This window comes from Erpetoichthys calabaricus, chromosome 4, assembly GCF_900747795.2.
Source record: "Erpetoichthys calabaricus chromosome 4, fErpCal1.3, whole genome shotgun sequence".
Classification (NCBI taxonomy): Eukaryota; Metazoa; Chordata; class Cladistia; order Polypteriformes; family Polypteridae; genus Erpetoichthys; species Erpetoichthys calabaricus.
Window position 1 is genome coordinate 222,510,330 of NC_041397.2, and position 25,657 is coordinate 222,535,986.

General features: G+C 35.7%; 1 protein-coding gene across 7 annotated transcripts in view; it reads left to right on the forward strand.

Annotated features, from left to right (window-relative positions):
• The window catches only part of fam168a (family with sequence similarity 168 member A), a 193,489-nt gene extending 171,443 nt beyond the window's left edge, over positions 1 to 22,046 (forward strand). For all 7 annotated transcript variants that reach the window (XM_028800345.2, XM_028800340.2, XM_028800342.2 and 4 more), the window contains 4 exons: positions 6,667 to 6,809; positions 12,596 to 12,770; positions 12,959 to 13,088; positions 17,978 to 22,046. In XM_028800345.2, the coding sequence (XP_028656178.2) occupies positions 6,667 to 6,809; positions 12,596 to 12,770; positions 12,959 to 13,071 (431 nt within the window). In that variant the 3' untranslated portion in view covers positions 13,072 to 13,088; positions 17,978 to 22,046. The remainder of the gene's footprint in view (positions 1 to 6,666; positions 6,810 to 12,595; positions 12,771 to 12,958; positions 13,089 to 17,977) is intronic.
• Positions 22,047 to 25,657: the final 3,611 nt, after the last annotated feature.

Consider the following 25,657-nt stretch of genomic DNA (forward strand, 5'->3'; position numbering starts at 1 on the left):
AGCGAGACAGATGAGCTCGATATATAATTTTTAGTTGAATAATTCTATGCTTTGCGCATATAGAACTCGAGTGAATTCTCTGCTTTGCTACCTTCCACTCCTTTTCTGATATATTGATTAAGAGATCTTCTTCCCAATGTCCTCGTGGATCTTTGAAAGGTAGGGACTCTAATAAGATTTTATATATTGCGGAAATAGTGTTTGTTTCCTCGGAATTGAGCAGTATTTTTTCCAGCATTGTGGAGGGTGCAAGGTGGGGGAAATCGGGCAATTTCTGTTTAACAAAATTTCTAATTTGAAGATAGTAAAAGAAATGTGTAGCTGGGAGGTTAAATTTTGAACATAATTGTTCAAAAGATGTAAATATGTTGTCTATATAAAGATCTCTGAGCATTTTAATCCCAAAACTTTTCCAGGTATTAAAAACTGGATATACTTGCGAAGGTTGAAAGAGGTGGTTCCCTTGCAGAGGTGCCACTGATAAAAGATTTTCCATCTTAAAATGCTTCCTAATTTGGTTCCATATTCTGAGTGAGTAAAGCACAATTGGGTTATTAGTATATTTGCGATAACTTTCATTTATTGGAGAGCAGAGCAGGGAATATAAAGAAGTACTACAGGATTTTACTTCTATTGCAGACCAAGCCTGTGTATGTGCATTTATTTGTGTCCAGGTTTTTATGGCTTGTATGTTTGCTGCCCAGTAATAAAACTGAAAATTAGGTAAAGCCATGCCACCTTCTGCCTGAGGTCTTTGTAGGGTCGCTTTTCGGATACGTGGGTGTTTTGAGTTCCAAATGAATGAGGTTATTATTGAATCTAACTGTTTAAAAAACGATTTATTGATATATATTGAAATGTTTTGAAATAAAAAGAGAAATTTAGGAAGGATATTCATCTTAACAATGTTAATTCTTCCGGCTAGAGTGAGATGAAGGGTTGACCATCTATGCAAGTCTTGCTTAATTTTTTCCATACAGACGCCAAAATTTTTTTGATAAAGAGCTTTATGTTTACTTGTGATATTTACCCCTAGGTATTTAAACTGATCTGCTATGGTAAAAGGTAGGGTGTCTAATTTAATATTATATGCTTGTGAGTTCACTGGAAAGAGTATACTTTTATTCAGATTAATTCTAAGACCAGATATCTTTTGAAATTCTGTTAGTGCTGTTAAAACAGCAGGGACAGTGTTTTCTGGGTCCGATATATATAAGACCATATCATCTGCATATAGAGAAATTTTCTGTTCCAGTCCTTCTCTGACAATCCCCTTTATCTGATGAGAATTTCGGCAGTGAACCGCCAGTGGTTCAATAGCAATTGCAAACAACAGTGGCGACAAGGGACATCCTTGTCTGGTACCACGTTCTAGTTTAAAGTAGTCTGAGCAAATTTTATTAATACAAACTGAAGCTTCTGGACTGGTATACAGTAGTTTAATCCAAGCACAAATATTCGGGCCAAACCCAAATTTCTCCAATGCAGTGAAAAGGTAATTCCATTCGATCATGTCAAATGCCTTTTCTGCGTCTAATGATAGTAATATCTCTGGGGTGTTTGATTTTGCTGGTGAATATATAACATTAAACAAGCGTCTGAGATTTGAAGATAGATGTCGGCCTTTAATAAATCCAGTTTGATCTTGTGATATTACCGAGGGCAGCACTTTCTCCATCCTTCTAGCTAGGATTTTTGAGAGTATCTTAACATCATTATTCAGGAGTGAAATTGGTCTATATGATGCACATTGTAACAAGTCCTTATTTTGTTTAGGAAAGACGGTGATTAATGCTTGTCGAAATGTTTGAGGTAGTATTTGGTGGTCTTTAGCTTCTGTAAATGTTACCAATAAGAGTGGAGCTAGCTGAGTGGAGAATTTCTTATAAAACTCTACGGGGTAACCATCAGGCCCTGATGGTTACCCGCTTTGTAGTGACTTTATAGCGTCTAGTAATTCTGTTAGCGTTAGAGGTTTATCTAGTTCCTCAGCACTTAAAGCATCTATTTGTGGTATTTGTGAATTATCCAGAAATGCATTAGATTGCGTGTTGTCTTCTTTGGGCTCAGTGGAATATAAAGACTTATAGTAATCTCTAAATGTGTGCATTATTTTATTATGGTCGATGATTTCTTCTCCATTCTTGTTGGTGATTACTGGTATTGCATTGTGAACTTCTTGTTTATGAATTTGTTGAGCTAAAAGCTTATTAGCTTTTTCTCCGTGTTCATAGTAATGCTGTCTAGACTTATAAATAAGTTGTTCAGTTTCTTTAGTTGTTAAGATATTAAGTTCTGTATGCAGGGCCTGCCTTTTCCTGTGAAGAGCTTCACTTGGACGCCTGGCTTGTTCTTCATCTATTCTAGTAATTTCATTTCTTAGCTCTGACACTTTCTTGGTTTCTAATTTATTTCTATGGGAAAGATATGAAATAATCTGGCCTCTTAGGAAGGCCTTTAGAGTTTCCCAGAGTGTTCCTGCAGAAACCTCTGTAGACGTGTTTGTCTCTAGGAAGAAGCTGATTTGTTTGGATATAAATTCTGTGCAGTTCTCGTCTGCCAATAAAAGAGGGTTAAGACGCCATCTGCGAGGTGAGTACGAGGGGCTTATTGATTTCAGCTCCAAGACTAGAGGGGCATGGTCAGAGATATCAATTGTGTCATATTTGCATGATTTAATTGTAGGCAGGAAATTATTATCTATAAAAAAATAATCAATTCTTGAGTAGCTATAATGCACTGGTGAGTAGAACGAATATGTTCTTGAGTTTGGGTTAAGAAACCTCCAGGGGTCTGATAAGTTGTGATCATTTAAAAACTGTGTAATTATCTTTGCAGTATTAGATGTCGTCCCCCCTGTCACAGGAGTCCTATCTAAGAGTGGATTTAAAACACAATTAAAGTCCCCAGCCATTATAATTTTATGAGTGTTCACATTGGGAATGGATGCAAATAGATTTTGCATGAATTCCTTATCATCAACATTGGGTGCATAAACATTTATCAAAATCATTTTACTGTTATATAAGTTGCCCATGACCATCACATATCTCCCTTCAGGGTCCGACACTACCTCTGATGCTACAAATGGAACTGTTCTATGTATGAGAATTCCCACCCCTCTAGTTTTCTTTATAAAGCTAGAATAGAACATTTGGCCAGTCCAGTCTTTTTGTAATCTGAACTGATCCTTGGTTAGTAAGTGGGTCTCCTGTAAAAATACTATTTTAGCGTTTAAGCCTGTTAGGTGAGAGCATACTTTCTTTCTCTTTAATTCGTGATTCAGGCCTTTAACATTCCAGCTCACAAAGTTAACTGTCCCATCATGGAGACATTGATTCTGAGTTTTTAATGTCATTTTATAGTTTTAATTGGTAATATGGCAGTTTTAATATTAGTTTCAAGATTCCCCAGGAGTTGTTGCATGTTAGCCTGTTGCTGCATTGATATTTATAATTATAAGGATTATAAGAATAGATTAGATATAACCTGCTCTCCTTCTCTCCCCCCTTTATCCCCCCACCCCCCCATTTTGCCTCCCCACATGAGGCTAGACCCCACTTCGCGATGTTCCAGTCCTCTGACATATGAAGAGACAGAGCACGTCCAAAACAAAACAAACCCCACCCTGCAGCGGCGTTACAGAATTAAAACAGAGATATCTTTTACAGTTAAATCCTTAATACTATCTGCCGAAAATGTTCTCATTAACAATATTTAAGCTTGAAATAATCTTCAGCGCTTTTAAGTTAAGATATTAAGATTTAAAAAAAAAAAAAAAACAACAACCCTGGGAGTGATTTTAAAAACTAGTCTAGGATAAACCTGGTAATTCATACTGTAATAGTATAATGGTAATTGTACAAAGGTTTAATAAGTTTACAGGTACAGCAAGTTCAGCCACAGTCTCAGCCCTTTTTTGTTACATTCTGTTTTAGTACATAAAAACATGAGACATCAGAAAAAAAAGCCTTTATTCTTTTTATGAGGTTCAAAACACACATGTTCCTTATTCTTTGTCACTATATTCTATGCATTGTACTTCTGAATGAGCATTCATTGGTTGTCATATCTCATGCAAACACAGCCCACCCCATGACTAAAGATAAATTTGTTTGATGTTATCATAGCAAGTCATAGACTAATTGTGGTGAGCCACTGGATATGTCACATTACAAGAATAGATTCAGGTGAGCATGCTGCCGACTTCCTCCTACTTGCTAAAATTATGTAAATGAAGGCTACAACTGAAAATCGATGGAAAAGTCACATAATGCCATATTGGCTTCAAGTAACCTGTAAATCTTTCAAAATCTATGTACTTCCCATCCCACTTGTTAAACGTTAAGTGCTTCTTAAACCTGTTTCCACAAGCGCAAACTGTAGTAATACATGGCAGTGTCTACATAGAATGTTTTAAAATCATGTCATGACACCCCTTGACATTTAGAACTTAAAGATCTATAACACACAATTTTCATGGTGAAATGCATTTCTACAATTACATAAGTGAATTAAGGTTATGTAAATTGTTTTGTTAATATTTACAGATTTATAAATTTATAAAAGTTTTGAACATCTGTGTTCAAATTTGCTGCTAGCTTTACTTTTGCGGGTGCCATTTTCTATACCACAGTTGCTTATGGAAAGAAGTGGGCAAAACAGAAGAAAGGAGGACAGGAATTGGATGTTGATATGTTTAAGGAGAGAGAGAGTGTACAGCTACAGCAAAAAAAGTCTTCCTTAGAAGAATACCCGTTAAATTCTGTTGTTCTGTCGCCGATCACCACTTCATGATCCTGACACTCATATTTAAGTTAAATTATTGGGTTTAGCTGATACCCTCTTGTGCTATAAGACTCTTAGAGCCTAGTCACACCTGCCATAAAAATAATGTAGGTGATGTGTAATCACTAGAGACTTTTCACAGATATTGGTACAAAGTGACCTGGAAGTTCACACTATATCATTGTGTATTGACCAGTTTGGCAGAAGGAAAGAAATGGCGAGTTTGTCTGCTGATGATTACTGTGTGTTAAAAGGCTTCCCCTTCATGCTTGTCTGTTGACAAGTCTAACCTAACCCCCAGATAGCGTCTGCTTGCTGTAATAATAATGTTTTCACCCCATCAGCAAACCGCGGTTGAGTGGTACACAATCTGTACGCATACCTACATGGAAAATAACATCCGCCATCTTCATAAATCGCTGATGTCATTTGATTTTAACTGTGATCTTGCTGTTCTGTAATAGCCATATGTGCAATGCTTGTAGAATTGCTATTAGATAGGTGTACCCTGCCAAGCACAAAGAGGAAGGGGGATGAAGGTTAGAAATGTGATCTTAGGACAGGAGAGGAATTCCAGGCTGTTGTGGCAAACCATAACACTACCATTTTTATGCAGTTATTTTGTTTTGTCCACTAATATAAAATTATTTGTTTATATGTTGTCATATTTTGCTTATTTCCTATGCTATATATATATAGTGTGTGTGTGTATGTATATATACACATATATTATATATATATATATATATATGAATGGAAGAGAAGGTCTGTGATACGGTCTGCATATTTGCAGTTGGAGATCCACAAAGGGAGAAAAAACGAATCACGTATCATAAAATAGTTTTATTCCTGAGCTTTCAACCCCTATCAGGGGTCTTCATCAGAGGATAATGCTTAGACTTACAAGAATCAAAGGCAATATATAGCAACACATTCAGTATGTGGGGGGGTGGGTGGCGGTGACTAAGTCAGTATGATCAAGGGGGGGGGGGGGGGTGTATCGTTTAATTAATGTGCATATGTCCTTCTTAAGTTGGCATATGCTGGGTTTATGTCCAAGTGTCTATTGATGGCGTTTTCATCTGATAGCCAAGACTCGGCCAACTCTCTGGCGCTTTTTGTACTGGCCTTAAATTTTACTTTTACGTTGTCCCAGTTGAGTGTGTGTGTGTGTGTGTGTATATATATATATATATATATATATATATATATATATATATATATATAATGAGAATGAAGGAGTGTGAGATTTTAATAGATAATTGAATTTACTATATTTCAGGATTGTGGCAAAAATGCAAATTATATCAATTCAACATACGTACAATTTACAAACTAAACATTAGTTCGTGATGTACAGGCTTTCTTATTTTTTATGTTTTCATCTTTTGCTTTAGTTAATAATGGCATCGTGCTATAAAATAAATGATGAACAAGAAAGAAGCGTGGTTTTCTTTATGGCATTTTGTCATTTGTTTTGCATTCATTTTAGACTTAGTTGTTTATTAAAATATGATATCATGTCAGTATTACTTTACAAAACTCTTATTTCTTTTCATCAGAGGACCAAAAGCATTACCATATAGTGAAAGTATTGTCAATAGGTTGTTTTTAATCAATTTATGATGCTCTTTTGTGGGTGATTTCAGGGGCAGGATTAACAGTAATACATAAGACTAAATTGTGCAGAGGCATTTGGGGGCATACTTGTATGTGCATTTTAAAGTTGCTTGTTAATCTTTAAGATTGATATTTTTTGGGAAACATGTCCCAGTTTTGTAGAGGAATGACTGCTAGCTCTCATTATATTATATAGATACATATATATAAAGATGCATATATCAAACTATAACATTTTTGGTACTTTCTCTCTTTCAGGATACACTGCTGGAACTCCCTACAAAGTCCCACCGACCCAGACCAATGGAGCCCCTCCACCCTACTCTCCATCCCCCAATCCATACCAAACTGCCATGTACCCAATTCGAAGTGCCTATCCACAGCAAAATATCTATGCCCAGGTTGGTGAGCCCTGTATAATGGAGTTTTTTGTTTTAAGTGGACCACAAACATGCTTTCTACACATAAACTATATCTCCTTCTTTCTTTTTATGTATCACATTGCTTAAATCTATGACCAGTAATGTGTGTGATTGTTAAAGCTGCATTTATTTTAGATATATGGGGTTAGTTATAAAATTAATCAGAATGATAATAATGAGCGAGTCTGGTTAAAATGACCATAGCTGATGAATCTAACAGAAGTCCATTTTCAATACTACTTCTGAGGTTTAGGGAGAGATCTATCTATATCTATTGATATAGATGTATGTATGTATGTACAGTGCATCCGGAAAGTATTCACAGCGCATCACTTTTTCCACCTTTTGTTATGTTACAGCCTTATTCCAAAATGGATTAAATTCATTTTTTTTCCTCAGAATTCTACACACAACACCCCATAATGACAATGTGAAAAAAGTTTACTTGAGGTTTTTGCAAATTTATTAAAAAATAAAAAAAAAAACTGAGAAATCACATGTACATAAGTATTCACAGCCTTTGCTCAATACTTTGTCGATGCACCTTTGGCAGCAATTACAGCCTCAAGTCTTTTTGAATATGATGCCACAAGCTTGGCACACCTATCCTTGGCCAGTTTCGCCCATTCCTCTTTGCAGCACCTCTCAAGCTCCATCAGGTTGGATGGGAAGCATCGGTGCACAGCCATTTTTAAGATCTCTCCAGAGATGTTCAATCGGATTCAAGTCTGGGCTCTGGCTGGGCCACTCAAGGACATTCACAGAGTTGTCCTGAAGCCACTCCTTTGATATCTTGGCTGTGTGCTTAGGGTCGTTGTCCTGCTGAAAGATGAACCATTGCCCCAGTCTGAGGTCAAGAGCGCTCTGGAGTAGGTTTTCATCCAGGATGTCTCTGTACATTGCTGCAGTCATCTTTCCCTTCATCCTGACTAGTCTCCCAGTTCCTGCCGCTGAAAAACATCCCCACAGCATGATGCTGCCACCACCATGCTTCACTGTAGGGATGGTGCCAGGTTTCCTCCAAACGTGACGCCTGGCATTTACACCAAAGAGTTCAATCTTTGTTTCATCAGACCAGAGAATTTTCTTTCTCATGGTCTGAGAGTCCTTCAGGTGCCTTTTGGCAAACTCCAGGCGGGCTGCCATGTGCCTTTTACTAAGGAGTGGCTTCCGTCTGGCCACTCTACCATACAGGCGTGATTGGTGGATTGCTGCAGAGATGGTTGTCCTTCTGGAAGGTTCTCCTGTCTCCACAGAGGACCTCTGGAGCTCTGACAGAGTGACCATCAGGTTCTTGGTCACCTCACTGTCTCAGGCCCTTCTCCCCCGATAGCTCAGTTTAGATGGCTGGCCAGCTCTAGGAAGAATCCTGGTGGTTTCGAACTTCTTCCATTTACGGATGATGGAGACCACCATCTGTAACCTTCCCCAGATTTGTGCCTCGAGACAATCCTGTCTCAGAGGTCTACAGACAATTCCTTTGACTTCATGCTTGGTTTGTGCTCTGACATGAACTGTCAACTGTGGGACCTTATATAGACAGGTGTGTGCCTTTCCAAATCCTGTCCAATCAACTGAATTTACCACAGGTGGACTCCAATTAAGCTGCAGAAACATCTCAAGGATGATCAGGGGAAACAGGATGCACCTGAGCTCAATTTTGAGCTTCATGGCAAAGGCTGTGAATACTTATGTACATGTGCTTTCTCAATGTTTTTATTTTTAATAAATTTGCAAAAATCTCAAGGAAACTTTTTTCACGTCATTATGGGGTGTTGTGTGTAGAGTTCTGAGAAAAAAATGAATTTAATCCATTTTGGAATAAGGCTGTAACATAACAAAATGTGGAAAAAGTGATGCGCTGTGAATACTTTACGGATGCACTGTATGTGTGTATATATATATACTGTATATATGTGTGTGTGTATATGTGTGTGTGTGTGTGTGTGTGTGTGTATATATATATATATATATATATATATATATATACAGTATATATATATATATACAGTATATATGTACTGTATATAATAGAGAGAGAGAGAGATAGATAGAGATACGTCTGTCTGTTTGTCTTTCATGAGAGAACTACTTAATGGATTTAGGTTGGGTTTTTTCCTATAATCTGCTTGAACCCTCCAGTTGATTTTGCGACTCATTGCACTAAGTGTCATAGTTCGGCTACGGTGCCAATTTATTCACGAGAATCCAAGAGAAAGGCTGGTGGTCGAGAGGTTGGAGGTTGGACCTCAGGAGTAGGGCGGTGTGTGGGGCCATCCTCATTCATGTGCCAGCCTCTTTTCGAGTTGCTGTTACCACTCGCGACGTGTTGGAGCGTACCTTTCCTCTGCTTAGCTAGTGATACCAGTTTGTTCAGCAGACATTATCATCTAGAGGTTGTTAAAGAGTAACATTTTACATTTTTGAGAGAGAGATCATAGCTACATGTGTTTTAGGTGGTACCTGCTCATTGGCAGAGGTATTACGACCACGTGCTGTTCTCCCCACACAGGGGATGCTCTCCTGTCAGAGCTGAACACGATCAGATACAGTGGCAATGTTTGACGTTGACCTACCTTCTGCTTGGCCAGAGATACCTTGCCAACTTTTTACATTTTTGGCAGAGATCACAGCTACATTCTTGCCCCTGATAGCAAAACCAAAAATATATCAAGAGACCCTTGAAAACAAAAGCTATCAATATAAATTCTTCTCAATACAAATTTTTTTTCTTCTTTGCATTCATGTTTAATGTTTGTCCTATTTCACTTCTATGCAAGCGGAGCCATGGGGGACAACAAGTATATATTAATCTTTAAAGTAAAATTTTCTGATTAATTCCATTACATATCTCATATATTTGTTCAAACTAAACGTGAAAATTAGAAATAAAAGTCTAAACTGAAAAATATTTTTATTAAACTCCTTTCATTATGAGATTAGACATTCATTTTCAGAAAGGGTACTGATTTCTTTGAAGGCATGGTTCTAATTGACACATTTTTAATTTTTTTTTGTCTTGCAAAATGTTCCTATCTTTGTTAATTTATTCATATTCACTATATATATTGAATGGCATAACATCTTTGTTAATTTATTCATATTCACTATATATATTGAATGGCATAATAATGAGTTGTTAGCACTGCTTCTTGTTTAGCCCCCAGGTTTCAAATCCTGTACCTGCCAAATGAAGGTTAAGTAGTGTTGTGTTTGCATAGCTTGGGTACTGTAGTTTTTCTCCCACATCCCCAAGCATATGCAGGCTGGATTAATCTGCATCTCAAAGTTAGTCCCATTGAAAGTGTGAGAGTGGGTGTATGCCAGGGGTCTCCAACTCCAGTCCTGGAGAGCTACTGTGGCTGCAAGTTTTCATTCTAACTCTTTTCTTAATTAGTGACCAGTTTTTCCTGCTAATTAACTATTTCCCTTTATTGTAATTGGCTTTTCTTGAGACTGACTGCTGAATTGATTTTTTTCCTTTAACAGCACCTTAAACATAAATTTGATGTGGACTGAGCCAACTGATGACCAACTAAGTTGGGGCCTCAAACTCCAACCAACTTCACTTCATTCAGTTTCTTAATTTGAAGCAAATTCTTTTTGCTAATTAAATCCATTATTTAATTCCATGGTGCTCATTCTGCCATGGCAGACATTTCCAAAGCTGTTGATTTTCTTTTTTAAGAGCACTGTCAAAATGTTTTGTGGACATGAGCAGATCAACATTACTGAGGCCTTCAGCTTTCTTTATTTTCAGTTATTGTGTGATGGGCACAGGTTGTTGTTTATGTGTTGGTTCATTTTTCTGTCTTAATATTGTTTGGTTGCTAATTAAGGAAAAAACAACTAATTAAGGAGCCTGAGTTTTAAGTCGTGCATCAATTAAAATTAAGCAAAGAGTTAATTAGCAGCAAAATCTGGTCACTAATTAAGAAAAGTGTTAGAGTGAAAACCTGCAGCCACAGTAGCTCTCCAGGACTGGAGTTGGAGACCCCTGGTGTATGTGTATGCATGAATGAGCCCTGCAAAGGACCTAGTGCCCTGTCCAGGGCTGTTCCTGCTAATGCCCTGAGGTACTCTCTAGCCGTAAAGACCCTAATTAAATGGGTTTGAAAATAGTTAATAGAATATGAGGGATATGTAGATAGGTTGTCTGACTTCATATGTTTTTAATTTTATACTTGTGCTCCAATTTTACTTTTTATAGTGAAACTATTTTAAATCAGTAACTCTAAAAATCAGTTTTAATGACACAAGTCATTATGATTCTGTCAAATATTGGACACTTATTGCCAGTGAGTGCTCTTCTTGGATCCTTATCTCAGCCTTCACAGCTAGAGGGCAATAAAAGACAACATGCAAGTTTTACTGTACTATAATAGTATAACATTTTAATTTAACGTGCATTCTCAAAGTTAACAGAAAATGTCACATTCGTTGTAAATGACGTTGTTGACATGGAAACTAAATTACAAATACAGAATTTTTTTTTTCTAAGTTTGTCTACCAGGGTTTACAAAGGCTTTTGACAGATTGTAAGTTCTGTAATAGTTATTGTATTGAAATTAGCATTTAATATAAATATATATATATTCATTCATTTATATTGTACAACATATATAAATATAAATATAGCACCAGTGTACTCCTTCCGTATCCAAATCAGAATGACCAGATAAACCTAAAATACATCAAAATAGTTTTTATGAATTTCATTGCAAGCACAACACACGGGTTGCTTTAAAGTTACACAGGGGGCAAACACATGTCATGCTTAAGTTACATTAGACATATGGAAGGAATGGATATGGAAAAGATAGTTAACTATGTATTGGTTGAAGTGAAGTCGTGCTTCTCACAGAGGCTGTTATTAAAACTTTTTCAACTTAATTAATAATAAAGCAATATATTTTTTTAATACAACATGGCCAGTATCACCACAGTGCAGAAGGTTTTATGATTAGAGCTTGATTTACTATGCTACTCTGTCAAAATTTTCAGTGATCCCACTGCTGCTGTTATGGATCCTTTTAAAACCTCATTTTATATAGTAGTAATTAGAGCTTGATTTACTATGCTACTCTGTCAAAATTTTCAGTGATCCCACTGCTGCTGTTATGGATCCTTTTAAAACCTCATTTTATATAGTAGTAATTTAGAAGTAATGTTTAGAATAGCTACATGTACATTTATAAAGCAACCAAAAAATGTTAAATGTAGCCCATATTAGTGTCATAAAGTTGTTTACATATCTCTTATGAATGCATGATGTGTTTTCATAAATGAAAATGCAGTTTATTGGCTGTGGTGTCCTGCTTATTCTTGTGATTTGCTGTGACAGAAGAGCCCTGTGTTTCTTTGTGACGAGTTACTCTCTAGCTATAGATGTAGCAGTCAGTTTTTAACAATATTCATCTTAAAATTTTTCGTTTCTACAAATTAAATTAAGTCATATTGATTTTTGGTCATAGGGTTTGAAATTGTCACAATACCATCTGTGACTTTCATAACATTGTTTGATTTTGATGCACTCCCTCTCCTTGTGTTTCTCAATCTTTTGCAAAGTTTAAGCTCATATGAAACAGTGACTTTCAACAGTTCTTTGTAACTAAATGACATTCTAGTTATTCTTGGTATTATATATGGCTGTTGGGAGTGTCATTGTTTTAGTTTACGGAGTGGAAATATCTATAAAAAAGTTTGAGATTACTATTCAAATCCCAAGTTTAATGCTGATTGTTCACTTTCTCATTTTCTCGCAGGGCGCCTACTACACACAGCCTGTGTATGCAGCTCAGCCTCATGTTATTCATCACACCACAGTTGTGCAACCTAACAGCATTCCCTCTGCCATCTACCCTGCACCTGTCCCAGCTCCCAGGACCAATGGAGTAGCCATGGGCATGGTGGCAGGAACTACCATGGCAATGTCAGCAGGTCAGTTTTGTAAATCTTGGGAGTAAAACAGATGTACCAAAACGTAATCAGCTAAAGAGAATAGATTATTGGTGTGGTGTAACTATTTTTTTGGAAACGTTTTCATTGTATAACAGCAACAACTTGGTTGTAATACAGATTTCAGCTAATTGACTTGCTATCTTTTGCTATTTTTTTTGGTGTCTTAGGCACTTTGCTGACAACTCCACAACACACTCCTATAGGAGCACATCCAGTCTCTGTGCCAACATACCGGCCTCAAGGAGCGCCTGGGTACAGCTATGTGCCACCTCACTGGTAAAATCACTGGCCATTCATGTAAGTTTTTTGGTTTACTGTCTGTTTAAAAGCAAATAGATTTAGCGTTATGTTTTTTTTTATAATTGGAACATTGCGATGTAGGGTTCTCCTGCATACTTAACATTTCTTGAGTTACATATCCAATGATTAATCTTAACACAATGATAAATAAATGATAATGATAAAATGTACCCATCAGTGTGAAAAATGTTTGTAAGATTTTGATGTACTAGTCTTTCCTCAATAATCTTTAATTCATAAGGTAATAGCAACAACATAGGAATATTTTAAATTCCATAAAATGTAAAATTCATGATATACTGCAGCCTAAAACATTACACAGTACATTTTTCTGCTTATGAGAAAATAACTTCTAACTTAATTTAATAATTATTCTTGTTGTTTAAAATGTAAAATTATACTTTGGGTCTTACATTTAATTGGTTTTTTGCCAGCAGTGGTCATAGCTTTGATTGTATTATGAATGCAGTATGGTATGTAGTATAATTTTCATGGAAAAGCAGCATAAAAGCTCTAGTATGCTGCAAATGCTTCATTAGTTAGTACTGTTACGGAGAAGGAACTAAACACAAAACTCATTCATCTTAGAATGCAAAGTGTATTAAAGTGCAATTATTAGTCTCATATGAAGTACTCAGAAGTACATAAATATGAATTTGGTAATGTTACCTTGCCTATAGACAATATTAATGTTTATTATTTCAAATAAGTATAATGTCACACCCATTTTCTCACAAACATTTCATAGGGAATATGGTTATCATCTAGTGATCAAGACTTATGTCCTGTATAGCACTTGGAGCCTATTAAACTATAGGCCTTTGTTCCATTTTCCACTAACGTACCATCTCACACTTTTTGTAATCAACAAAATAGACCTCATAAACACTCCCGTCTGTCCACTTACTTTGGAAAGGTGGCCTTCACTCATTTTCACAATCTTAAACTCGTACTACTTGCAGAATCGGAATAAGCAGCTGTGGGGCATCTGTTGGTGAAGAAAGATTCACTGATCTTGACTTTGCTGACAGTGCTGTGATCTTCGCTGAGTCAATGGAGGCTCTGATTGGGGCTCTCAAGAGACTGAATGATGAGTCTGAGTGTCTGGGCTTGTGAGTGTCCTGGATAAAAACAAAGATGCAGCCCTTTAATGACCTCTTGGGCACAGCCATCAGCAGCATATCTGTCTGCGGATAGAGTGTCGACTTTGTTGAGACATTTATTTACCTTGGCAGTGACATTCATGTCTCTGGTGACTCTTCCTATGAAGTTGTAGACAGTAGACTGATTGGGAGAGCATCGGGGGTTATGTGGTCGCTGGAAAAGGGGTGTGTGTCACTCCCAATATCTATGCAAAAGGACAAAGGTTTAAATCTTTAGAGTCCTGGTACTTCATGTCTTACTGTTATGGTTGCCAGACACGGACGCTATCCAGTGACCTGAGACAAAGACTGAACTCCTTTGGTACCATGTCTCTTCGGAAAATCCTTGGATATCGCAGGTTTGACTTTGTGTTGAATGAGCGGTTGCTCACTGAGTCCCGAATGAGGCATATTAGCTGCATTGTGAGGGAGTGTCAGTTACAGCACTACGGCCATGTGGCGCAATTCCCAGAGGATGATCTGGCTTGCAGGGTCCTCATTGTTGAAGACTCGGCCTGGTCCAGCCATTCAAGGGGACACCCATGTAACACCTGGCTGCGGCAGATAGATTGTAATTTCCGGAGGGTGGGACTGGACCACATGTCTGCCTGGGGGTTGCCAACTAGGATCCCAAGCTGTTTTGTCGTGTGGTGGGTATGCCAACACACTGTACCAGTGCGTGCTCCCCAACCTGACCTGATACATTGTTATGGCCGATAATCATATGTGTGTGGTGTTGGAATTGTCACAAAAAATTGGAATTATTAAACAGTTACAAAAACGGTGAAAGTGCTTCAAATATTGCTTCAGTTTATGGAATAGGAAGAACAACAGTGAATGATAGTTGAAAAACATGTCAGAAATGGAAGCCACTGATAGTAATGCTATTCTGTATTAATGTTAATGTTCTTCTGTATTATTTTCTTTTTAAATTATGTTTTATTTTTAATATATTGTGATGTACAGGCAGCTGGTGGTGGGCTGTGGGTGAACCGAAAGGGTGGAATGAATGCTGTAAGTGATGGGACTAGGTGAAGAGCTTCTGTTCGGTAAGGGACGGAGATGAGTGACAGGAGAAGTTAAGAGGAAGGTGCAGCAGAAGGAAGTTTTGATTATGGAGTCGGGAGATAAGTCACTATAAGCAGGAGTGTTAGCAGTATAGAAAAAGACAGAACAGGTGTGGCAGGAGGTAAACTGTTTGGTAGGGAAAGCTTTCTTGTATAGTGTCTAAGATGTGCTCCTTATCCTACATAACAGAGTAAAAGACAGGGCACTGTTTGTTATGGAACAAGTAACTCCAGGTAAATCATGAAAAACTCCAGTACCTCTGAGTTGTACTTGCTTATTACGCTAGTTGTTACAATATTATATGAATTAATTTTGTTAATACCATATTTGTTAATATAATTTTGTTTTGTAAATAAATATGGCTATGCGCTAAACTAATCTACTGTGTATCATTTTTAAAGTAGCTGTTCTTTTTATCCATCTTTTCTCTTATCCGTCACGGCCTCAGTTCCGACCCCATACAGGTAATCGAGGTTTTACTGTAATTACATAATGGTCTGTTTTCACCAAATGTTGTGTTTGTATTACTGTTCATGCAATTTAAAATATTGGCTACGTGGAGTTTCAAGATCTTCATTGGAGATTCATGTTATAGGTGACCCAACTTAATTTAATAGAGCTTCTGGATTTTCAGAAGTTCCGTCACAATTATGTGTTCAATAAATGAAACGACAGCTTCAGACACAAGGCAGGAACACCACCTGGACTGGGCACCAGTCCTTTGCAGGTCAAATATATATACATACACATACACACAGAGGCCAATTTAGCAACATCCTGAATTCACCTAAGTTTCTTTAGATTGAAGTTTAGTAATTTTGTTTAGATGGTTAACCTCCTTAGCATTGCATTTTATTCCAAAGAAACATGTGCTGCATTTTTTGGCATGAAAAATTTTTTTTTTTATTAAATCTCAAAAGTATAATAATGGTAATGATGAATAAAAATAATATGAAATGAACAATAATAACAAAAATAATAACAATAATAACGATGATACTACTAATGATGCCAAAACAGTATATAATCTCAAAATGAGTCCTTTGTGTGATAAATTTTAAAGCATGGTGAAATACACAATCCAACGTAACAATCGGGACAATAATAGCGTGTTTCTTTTTGGGTGTTCTTTCCATATTTATCAAGTGTTTAAACAACACACTGAACAGGTACGAGTTGGAGTCTGTTTGTTTCTGTTGGTGGTATATAATCAATAAAATGTCTACCGATAAGGCGCTCTGGTTTGATCCACAATGTGCAGGGTTAACGGTGGATGTGCGGCAATGATTTCTTCTTCAAGCTGGCATGTAAAGTTTGCATGAGATGCAGTTTTGCCATCTTTTTGTTTGTATAAGACAAATGCATTCCAAATGCACTGTTCCACCAGAGAACAAAATATCTTTTTGTAGTATTTCTTTTGTTCCCTACACATAACGGGGTGGAAAGTCCATTCTTGATCCACGTGATTTTGTGCCGCCCATTGTGCTATTGTAGACCACAGCACAAGGGTTTGTAACCTGCTTGTTGCCTTTTGCCTGTATAGTGACCATAGCTGCTGCATTATGTACAGTGCTAAAAAGACAAACATCATTCTTTCCATTTCAGCATAAGCACTTTACCCTTGTGCCAAGCTTACTAGTGCACCTCACTGTAATTTAGCTCTGCCAAAGTCTTCAGGCATGCAACAACAGTTGGAACGCACTGTTCCATATGTGTCTGACTTTCTTTACAGCAAGATGTCAAATAAATTTGGCAAAGTATAAAAATTGTCCATGGTTACGTAACTGATCCAGCATTGCATCTATCAAAGTCAGCACTGATGACTTAATAATGTCGTAGAGATTGTATTTTGGAACAAACATTGTCCCTTTCTCTGTGTATAGGACCGAATTCCAGATGTATCCCATTTCAGATTCTCAAAGCTTGTAAAATTTTATGCTCAATTTTTGCTCTTTTTTGACACAATGTACTGTAGCCATGACAGTCTGCTAAGTAAAAAGATTACAATATGCAAGTTTTCGAGGCAACTCGAGCCCCTTCTGACATCTTGTCTGAAGAAGGGGCCTGAGTTGCCTCGAAAGCTTGCATATTGTAATCGTTTTAGTTAGCCAATAAAAGGTGTCATTTTGCTTGACTTTTCACTATCTATAATATACAGTAAATTAAAAATGTAGTCCACAGTCATCAGTTACAAACATTAATTTGAGACAGTGGAGACTTCAGTGAAAAGTAAAGCTTACTTATATGTTGAAAGCGGTATTTACATCTAAACATGCTGATATTTGTAGAATTGATTGTTTAGGACCTAAACAAAAATGGAAAAAGTAGTAGTTAGAGGAATGAACCTAAAATTTTAAGAGGGATGCATTCTTTTTCTGTATTGTGTCTTTTATAAAGTGCTTATACTGTTTATCTGGGGTTAATAAAATTGTTGTGAGCATATATTTTTGTGTTTTAGCATAATAATTAAATAATTTCTACAGTTATTTATTATCTTTTTTTTTTCCTGTGAGAGTGATTATACAGTATGCACTCCCAACAGGAAAAACCTATAAAAGATTAACTGCTGTTTGTTTATACATTTTCAGTTCATTAACAGGTTCTTATATTTATGGCTTTGTTTCTCCCCTACATTATCTGAACCCTCTTTCCCTCTCTCAATTTTGTATTTTACAGATCTGGAGTCAAACATTGTATGCAACTACTCAAGTCTTACATTGGTGCTGGAGTGTTCACATCACAGCGCCAACTTTTGCAAGAACAAATAAGAGCAAAGGTCACTTTATACATTCTTTAGTAATTTTTTTTTGTAAAAGCTGCTTTATTCTAGAATATTTGCATCTTTTTTTTTTTTTGCTCCACAACTCCAGACTGACACAGACCAATGATAGTAATATAATTTTTTATGTCAGTACCATGGTTTCAACACAAGGCCAGTTCAGTGGTGGAAACATAGACATTGTTTTCTTGCGCTGCCAAAAGTAGGAAAGGAAATTGTTGGGGTGGTGTGGGAATGGGTGATAAGCTAGTTTAATAGTTTATCATAGGAAAATTCTATACATTTCTTGACCAAAAACACATCACAGTCTCTATGAATGTTTTTTTTTTTTTTTTTTTTTTTTTTTTTGCATCAGCTTTGTTTTTAAAATTTTATTATTCTTCCAGTAACAGAAAAAGGGTGTCTTCCAGATATGAACAACTCTATCTAAAAACTGTTACTATTGCTGTAATTGTCAAATATGCCCTACTACATTATGAATGTAGTAGCATTTTGTTTTGAAGACATTAGCCTTGATTTCATCTTATTTTAAATTATGTTGGTAATGTGCCAATATTTTAAACCCTGCTACCTATCAATTCATATAGCTTTCCTTTTTGTTTTGATATAAATTATAGTGAGTATCTTTGTGTATGGTAATAGACCTACACTAACCTACTCATAAATTATATTTAATTGAAAACAGACAAGTCAAGTGACCATGCTGAACTAACTCAGAGTTAGGGGAGAATGCAGCTGTCACAGTCAAACTCAGGACAGTAGCATTGTTAAATACCTGTTCAGGAAAAAAAAATTAAGGATTTAAAGGGATTTAGATGTAGAGATAAACAGTATGCTTTGGGACAGAGCGATATTTTAATAAAAATATACGAGTAAGAATACTTTATAGTATGCTTTATAAGAGTCAAAATTTTGAACTATTGAGGTCTGTACCATCAGAATGAACCCATTAACGGTAAAGTATTACTCCAGTATAAAGAAATAGGGTTCTTTTTGAACTGGGGTGGGCATGATTTTATTGTATATTGTGACTGTCACTTCCGTGTAAACTGAAACTTGACCTTTTCAATGGAAATACAGAGAAAGAAATGTGTAGAACTTTATCATTTGCAGGCAGGTGGATAGAGGTGGGTTTCTTCAAGCTAAGCAGTCACCTCTATGTCAGGCATCTTTTGACAATCAGTAACGGCATAACATTTATTCGGTAATGTTGACCAGCCTTTAGAACTCTTTTTGAACCACTGAAGGTCTGAGCGCTTAAGTAATTCAAACTATATATGTGCATAATAACTTTTTTTACTGCTTGAACTTTCTCTGCTGATAATAAATTCTAAATTATTTTCTCTATGTGGTGTTGTATCAACAGTCTAACATCCACAAACACACAGTGGTTTTGAAAGAGGAGGCACAATATAATCTAAAATGTTAATTCTTTAATTTGGTCTATCATTTTTACAAATATAATTATGGAACAATTTACATACAGATGGGGGGAGGGCATTATGGAAAGCATTTCTGGATAAGTAGGAGTTAATAGAAGAAAACTGCAATGTTGCTAGTTTAGATAGGTAAGCAGGTAACTTGAGCCTAAATTACTAGTACAGACGATCTTTAAAAACCACAGGGCTCTCTTCCAATCACTGACATGCCTGTTTCCAATTATCATACTGTTATTATTTTATTATTATCTATCTATCTATTATTACAATTTTTTTTTTGTAATATTTTAAGCAGTAAGGGTGAACTGTGAGATGCAGCACAGAATTGCAAACTATGTTCCACCTGGGTCTTTGCACACCATTTCTCATCTCGACATTTCTATTTAATGAATAAAGTGACCACATATCAGAATTATTGTAATAAAATGATGTTTAGATATGTTGCACAGAACATTTATAAGTAATAAACTATGCTTATTAACAGGTACTTTAATTGTACAACAGCTCTTGGAGAGAGCTTGTATAGAAAAGGCAGTATCTATGGTACCCCTTGGTCTATGTAGGAGGAATACTAGTAACTACATATATAACACTACCATTTTTGTTCTGTTTGCATTAAGTTTCTCACTATCAAGCCTTTCAGAATTATAGCAGAAAAATGTTTAGCAAAGTATTACCCAAATTTACGGAAAATTAAATACATATTCACACTTATAATAGCATGTGTACTATATATGGATGTGTTATATATGCATAAAGCAGAATCCTGTCAATGCAGATTATGGGTTGCATAAGACAGCAACATTTAAGGATGCAAACTCTCCTAGTTATCCTACACTTCTTAAAGCAACTTCTAAACTGCAAATATTATGAGTGGAGGAGGGTGAATTACAGCCATGGATTTTTGTGAGATTATAAACATTTCCAAGCAAAGAGATGTTGCCAAAGCTGTATATTCAAAAGTAATATTTGCTTTCGGGGAAATGCTTTTGTGATTCTTTTTAAGTCATCAAAACATTTTAGACTTCTCACAAAATGTAAAATAGTAATTTAAGAGCATCTAAAGAAAAGAGTGGTTACTTTTTGCTTTGCACACAACTGCTTTCTAATTTTGTGAAAGTTGGCAAAAAAGTACATTTATTTTTAAGTATTTAACCTGCTGTTTTCTCTTTACTTTTGTACCCATTTAGTCTGCCATAGATGCTAAATGTTGAAATAGTCGATCCAGCAAATGGAAAGCATGTAACTCAAATCTATAGGCTTATATTTCTTTTGTTTTTGCGCATTCCACATTCCTTAATTGCCAAAATTGCATGTTTTTTGATGTTCCAATTGTATTTCAAATTTGTGACATAGAAATAATTCAAATGCTGTTTTATTATACTGCCCCAGTTAAACCACAAAGCGCTGCTTCTTCTTATTGTTTTTGTTCTTGTCACTCCATTATTCAGTGAAAAATTATTTTTTAATGACTTCTTCCTGCCCTAATGTATTCCTCAGTTTATTTGGTTTTTAAGCTTTTAGTCGTCTGTCAGTCTTAAGACTACTTAATCAAACATCCTTTTCTAAAAATACACAAATTTACTAATTTCCATAAAAAATGTAATAGTCAATCCCTCAGAACAAATAGTCAAATTTACGCATGAAATAACTTAAAAGAACTGAATTGTTATGTAAGGTGAAATCATGCCAAAACGTAACGATGTCCTAATTAAAGGTGAAAAAGAGGCTGTGAAATCACATAAGATAGTATTAATGTTTCCTATTGTTTCAAAAGAAGAGGTCAAGACATTTATTTGTGAGATGACATTTATTTTTGAGACTAGGAATTGGCGAATGGTTGCAAGAATACCAGAAGTACTACCACACGTTTTTAAAAATCAAAAAGTTTCTGTAACTGTATTTCCTCTTTCAATACAGTTAACTGTATTCTTGACTGTCTGTTTAGATTATACATGAATTAATTTCTTTAAGACTCTCCACTTTTTTCTGCTCTGTGACATGTAACACTATTGAATTGGCTTATGATTTAAAAATGGACACTCACATTTTCTTATTCTTGTACTCTTATATTTAGTCCTTCAGCAAATATCTGGCCACGAGAGAATTTCCTCCAAGTCAAATATGCTTGTTAAGTTTTCACTTACTATCTCACTGAAAAATGTGGCTGTTTTTTCCCTTGTATTGTACTCCATTTAGGATTATGTTAATTAAATAGTGTAGTTGGGGAAATAATTCAATTATACAGTTAAATTATTTCTCCCTACACAAACAGAGAAATACTGTATAATTAATTATGCTGAAAATATTAACAATTTTTTGTATATCTTTGCTAAAACTGTACTGTAATGCAAGACTTGAACAATGCATATTAATAGTTGTACTGGCCCAATTCATTGTACTTAAGGAGTACAAATTTAGGAGAACAAAACAACAATGATAATTAACTTTGACATTAAACCATGTGTATTGGTATTGCCTCTGATATTTAAAAAAATAAATCAACCTAGGTTTAAAAAAAAAAAAAGTTTTCAGTTCTGATATGTAATTTAAGCGCTTTTTACCATAAGTGTTATTTAAGTTTTGATGATTGATGTTTATTATTCCTTAATAGAGGAACTTATATGGTTGAACTGAAGTTGGATGCTTCTTTGAACTTCAGGGAGCATTTCAGAACACAAGTCTGTGGGCTTTTTCTCTTATAAGAATTTTGTAACTTTGTCACCAAGTGCAGAAATAGTTCATACATTGGCACACATAATAACTCTGCCAGTTGTCAGTCTGTAGGCAAGGTGTGGGAATTCTGCAAGGACCAAAGTCCATTGTTTAGTTAACCACTGTTACTGTAAAGATCATTGGACCATACTTGGACTAGGTTTACAGAAGGTTCAACTTAGCAGCAGGGAAATGGATAGGTGCAACTACAAATGGCACTAGATTTCCTAATGTCGTTGTAAAAAAAAAAATAAAAAAAATTACATGCTTCAGAGCGCAGAATTTGTCTGTGTAATCAATTTAGCAATAAGACTCACTCACTGAATGCAGACATGCATAGATAATTCTGCTATTGAACTCAAACATCAGCTGACTTGTCAAGTATATCTCATTTCTCCCATTTTATTTATGTGTATATATATATATATATATATATATATATATATATATATATAATATATATATATATATATATAATATATATATATATAATATATATATATATATATATATATATATATATATATATAAAGTAATTTTTTTTATTTTTTTTTTTGCTGTGGTGCCCATTTGCTTATGTAAACTGTTTTTTTTTTTTTTAAAAAAACATTAGTCTTTTGAAATATTTTAAAGTCTTCTGAGTGAGTCAAGCTGAACAGTAGGAGTTTACATTTTATCAAATGTAAAATAAGCCAAAAGATAACCTGTCCAGAATTCACAAATCATAACTTTTTTGTTTCAAAAATGTGTATTTATGTCTGTTTATTGTAGTTCACTTTATATACAGTTTATGATATGTGTTCACCAGCTGCTCCAATCTTGTTCACTTTTTTAACTTCTGCAAGTCCTCCTTGATTAGCACTTATAAATAATAATAAACTAATACAGCTGACAGCTGCAAAAGATAATTGAAATTTTAATCCTGCTATGACGTTCAATGTGCCAGTTGCACTATTTATGTCTTAGACCTTCCCTGTGCAGGATGTTCTCATTTTTAGCAGGACACCTTTGTGCCCTTCTTCATATTTCGGACTTCAAAATCATAAGACAGAATGGGGGAAGTAACTAAGTGCTCCTTTAACTATTTTGGTAATTTTGCAGTGCCACCTCAAACCCTGGCTTACTCGTAGTCATTGTAAACAGTGCTGTTATTATGACTGATTTGTACTTTCCCCAGTGTTGGGTAATTACTAAAATGCAGGCAAATCTATTAGACTTGATCAGCCTCTTAATATCTCAGATAGCATGCTGGTGGCTGGGAGATGGGTAGAGGTTTTGGTTGTCTGTGTTTTAAGAGTTTTTCAGATGAAGTAATTTAACTAAATGCACAATTCTCTTCAAAGCCAGGTATGAAGCTGCATCAACTTTAGACATTTTAATTTTAGCTGGTGTAGTTGCAGTTTTCAGAGTTGCTAAGATTGGTTATTTTGTATTGTACCAGAACTTGCTCTCTTTAACTCCTTGGTGGACATGGTATGCTGCCAGTTGTGTCAATTGTACAGTTTTCTATTGGAAAAACATGAGACATCAGCTAGACCTGGCTTCACCCAAATAACTGAATTAGTAAGAAATCATTTTCTTGTTTGTTTTTTTGGACTTTTTGAATTTTTTTTTTCCTCACAGGGAAAACAAAGTTGCAAAAATTGAAACAAATAGTTCATAACAAATTGTATTTTTGTTATGCTTTTATTTGCAGCTTGCAAGTTATTTTTTATTCTGTTTTGTATTTTATTATAACACTAATTGTGAAACAGAAAGTGGAAAGTCAGTGTCTTCCAAACATATTTCCTGAGTATTTTTAAGACCACACCTCTTATTTGAGTCTTATGAAGCAGAATGCCCCACAGTCCAGACTTGTGAATATGAAGTGTAAATCTGTTTTTATTACTATTATTTTGTTTGTTTTCAAAGATCAGTTAGTGATCTCAGTGACAGAATTAAGCCAAGTTTGTAATTGTATGATATTTACTGTAAGATGTAGAACATTCAATAACTATTAAAATCTTTCCAAAAAAAAAATGTTTCCTTATTTGTGTCCTTTTCTTGCCTCTGCTTAGCCTATACAATATCTGTGTCTGGTCCTGATCCGTCTGAAACTCCTGTGGTAATTGCCTACTCTCAAGAGGAATGTTCAACAAATACAGGGCTCCATTCATGTTGCACTTTTTCCTATAACTTTGTGCTGTTGAAGTCCGCTAATAGCAACTGTTGGTTATTTGTTTACAACAGCAACAACAATTTATTTCTTGTAGACCCAAAAATCACACAAGGAGTGCTACAATGGGCTTTAACAGGCCCTGTTTCTTGACAGCACCCCCAGCCTTAACTCCCTAAGAAGATAAGAAAAAATCTTGGGAAAGGCAATTCAGAGAGCGAGAGAGAGAGAGGCAGGCCCCTTTCCAGGTAGGTTGGGTGTGCAATGGGTGTCAAAAAATGGGTAAACACAATACCCAGAACAGAACAGAAGTAATCCTCTTCACAGAGCTACATAGCCAATCTGTTATTGCCACCTCAGGAATACAATACAGTAGTACAAAAGTAATAGTACAAGCTACCGACCAAAATGTAAGAAAACATTTTACCATTCACCAAGTACAGAACTATCACATATGAGGAAACAGATTTTTTCAGAGTCCTGGAGACCTCACCCAACAAGCTGGCTCCCCACTACTGCCCACTCCACAGTTGAGTCAGTGCTGGGCCGGCCAATTTGATGAAAGGACCCTTCTAATTTGAACATCCAGTGAACACTGCATTGCAGTAGTCAGTCCTACTACAAATAAATGCATGAATTAATTTTTTAGTACCCCGGATATTTAGAAAACGCCCAACATTTCTAAGATGGAAAAAAACTGTTTGGCAGTTTTGTAATGTGCACTTTAAATGACATGCCAGAGTCAAAGGTAACACCTAGATTGCGGACTGATTCAGTAAAACTAATGTGGATTCCAAATAAATTAAATACTGACAAAATATTATTGTAATCTGCATCATTCCCTCCAGTAATTAACATCCATCTGTGGTTAAAGACAAGTAGTGCTCATCCATCCACTCCTTTAACTCACTAATAGATCTAATTAAGGACAACATTGGAGAAACTTCATTTGTTCTTAAAGAGATGTATAACTGGGTGTCCTCTGCATACAAGTGAAAATCAACATTATGTTTTCTAATGATAGATCCCACTGGAATCATGTAAAGTGAAAACAGTAAAATCCCAATATTAAGCCTTGCGGGAAACCATATCTCAAGTTTTGTGTATAATGAAAGAGCACAGCACATTTCTGTACATACTGTAATTGATTTGATAAATAAAAACTAAACTAGGAAAGGACTGTGCCTGTAAGCCCCATGTCTTTTTCCAGTCTGTGTAGTAAAATAGAATGGTCAACGGTGTCAAATGTTGCACTTAAGTCTAACAAC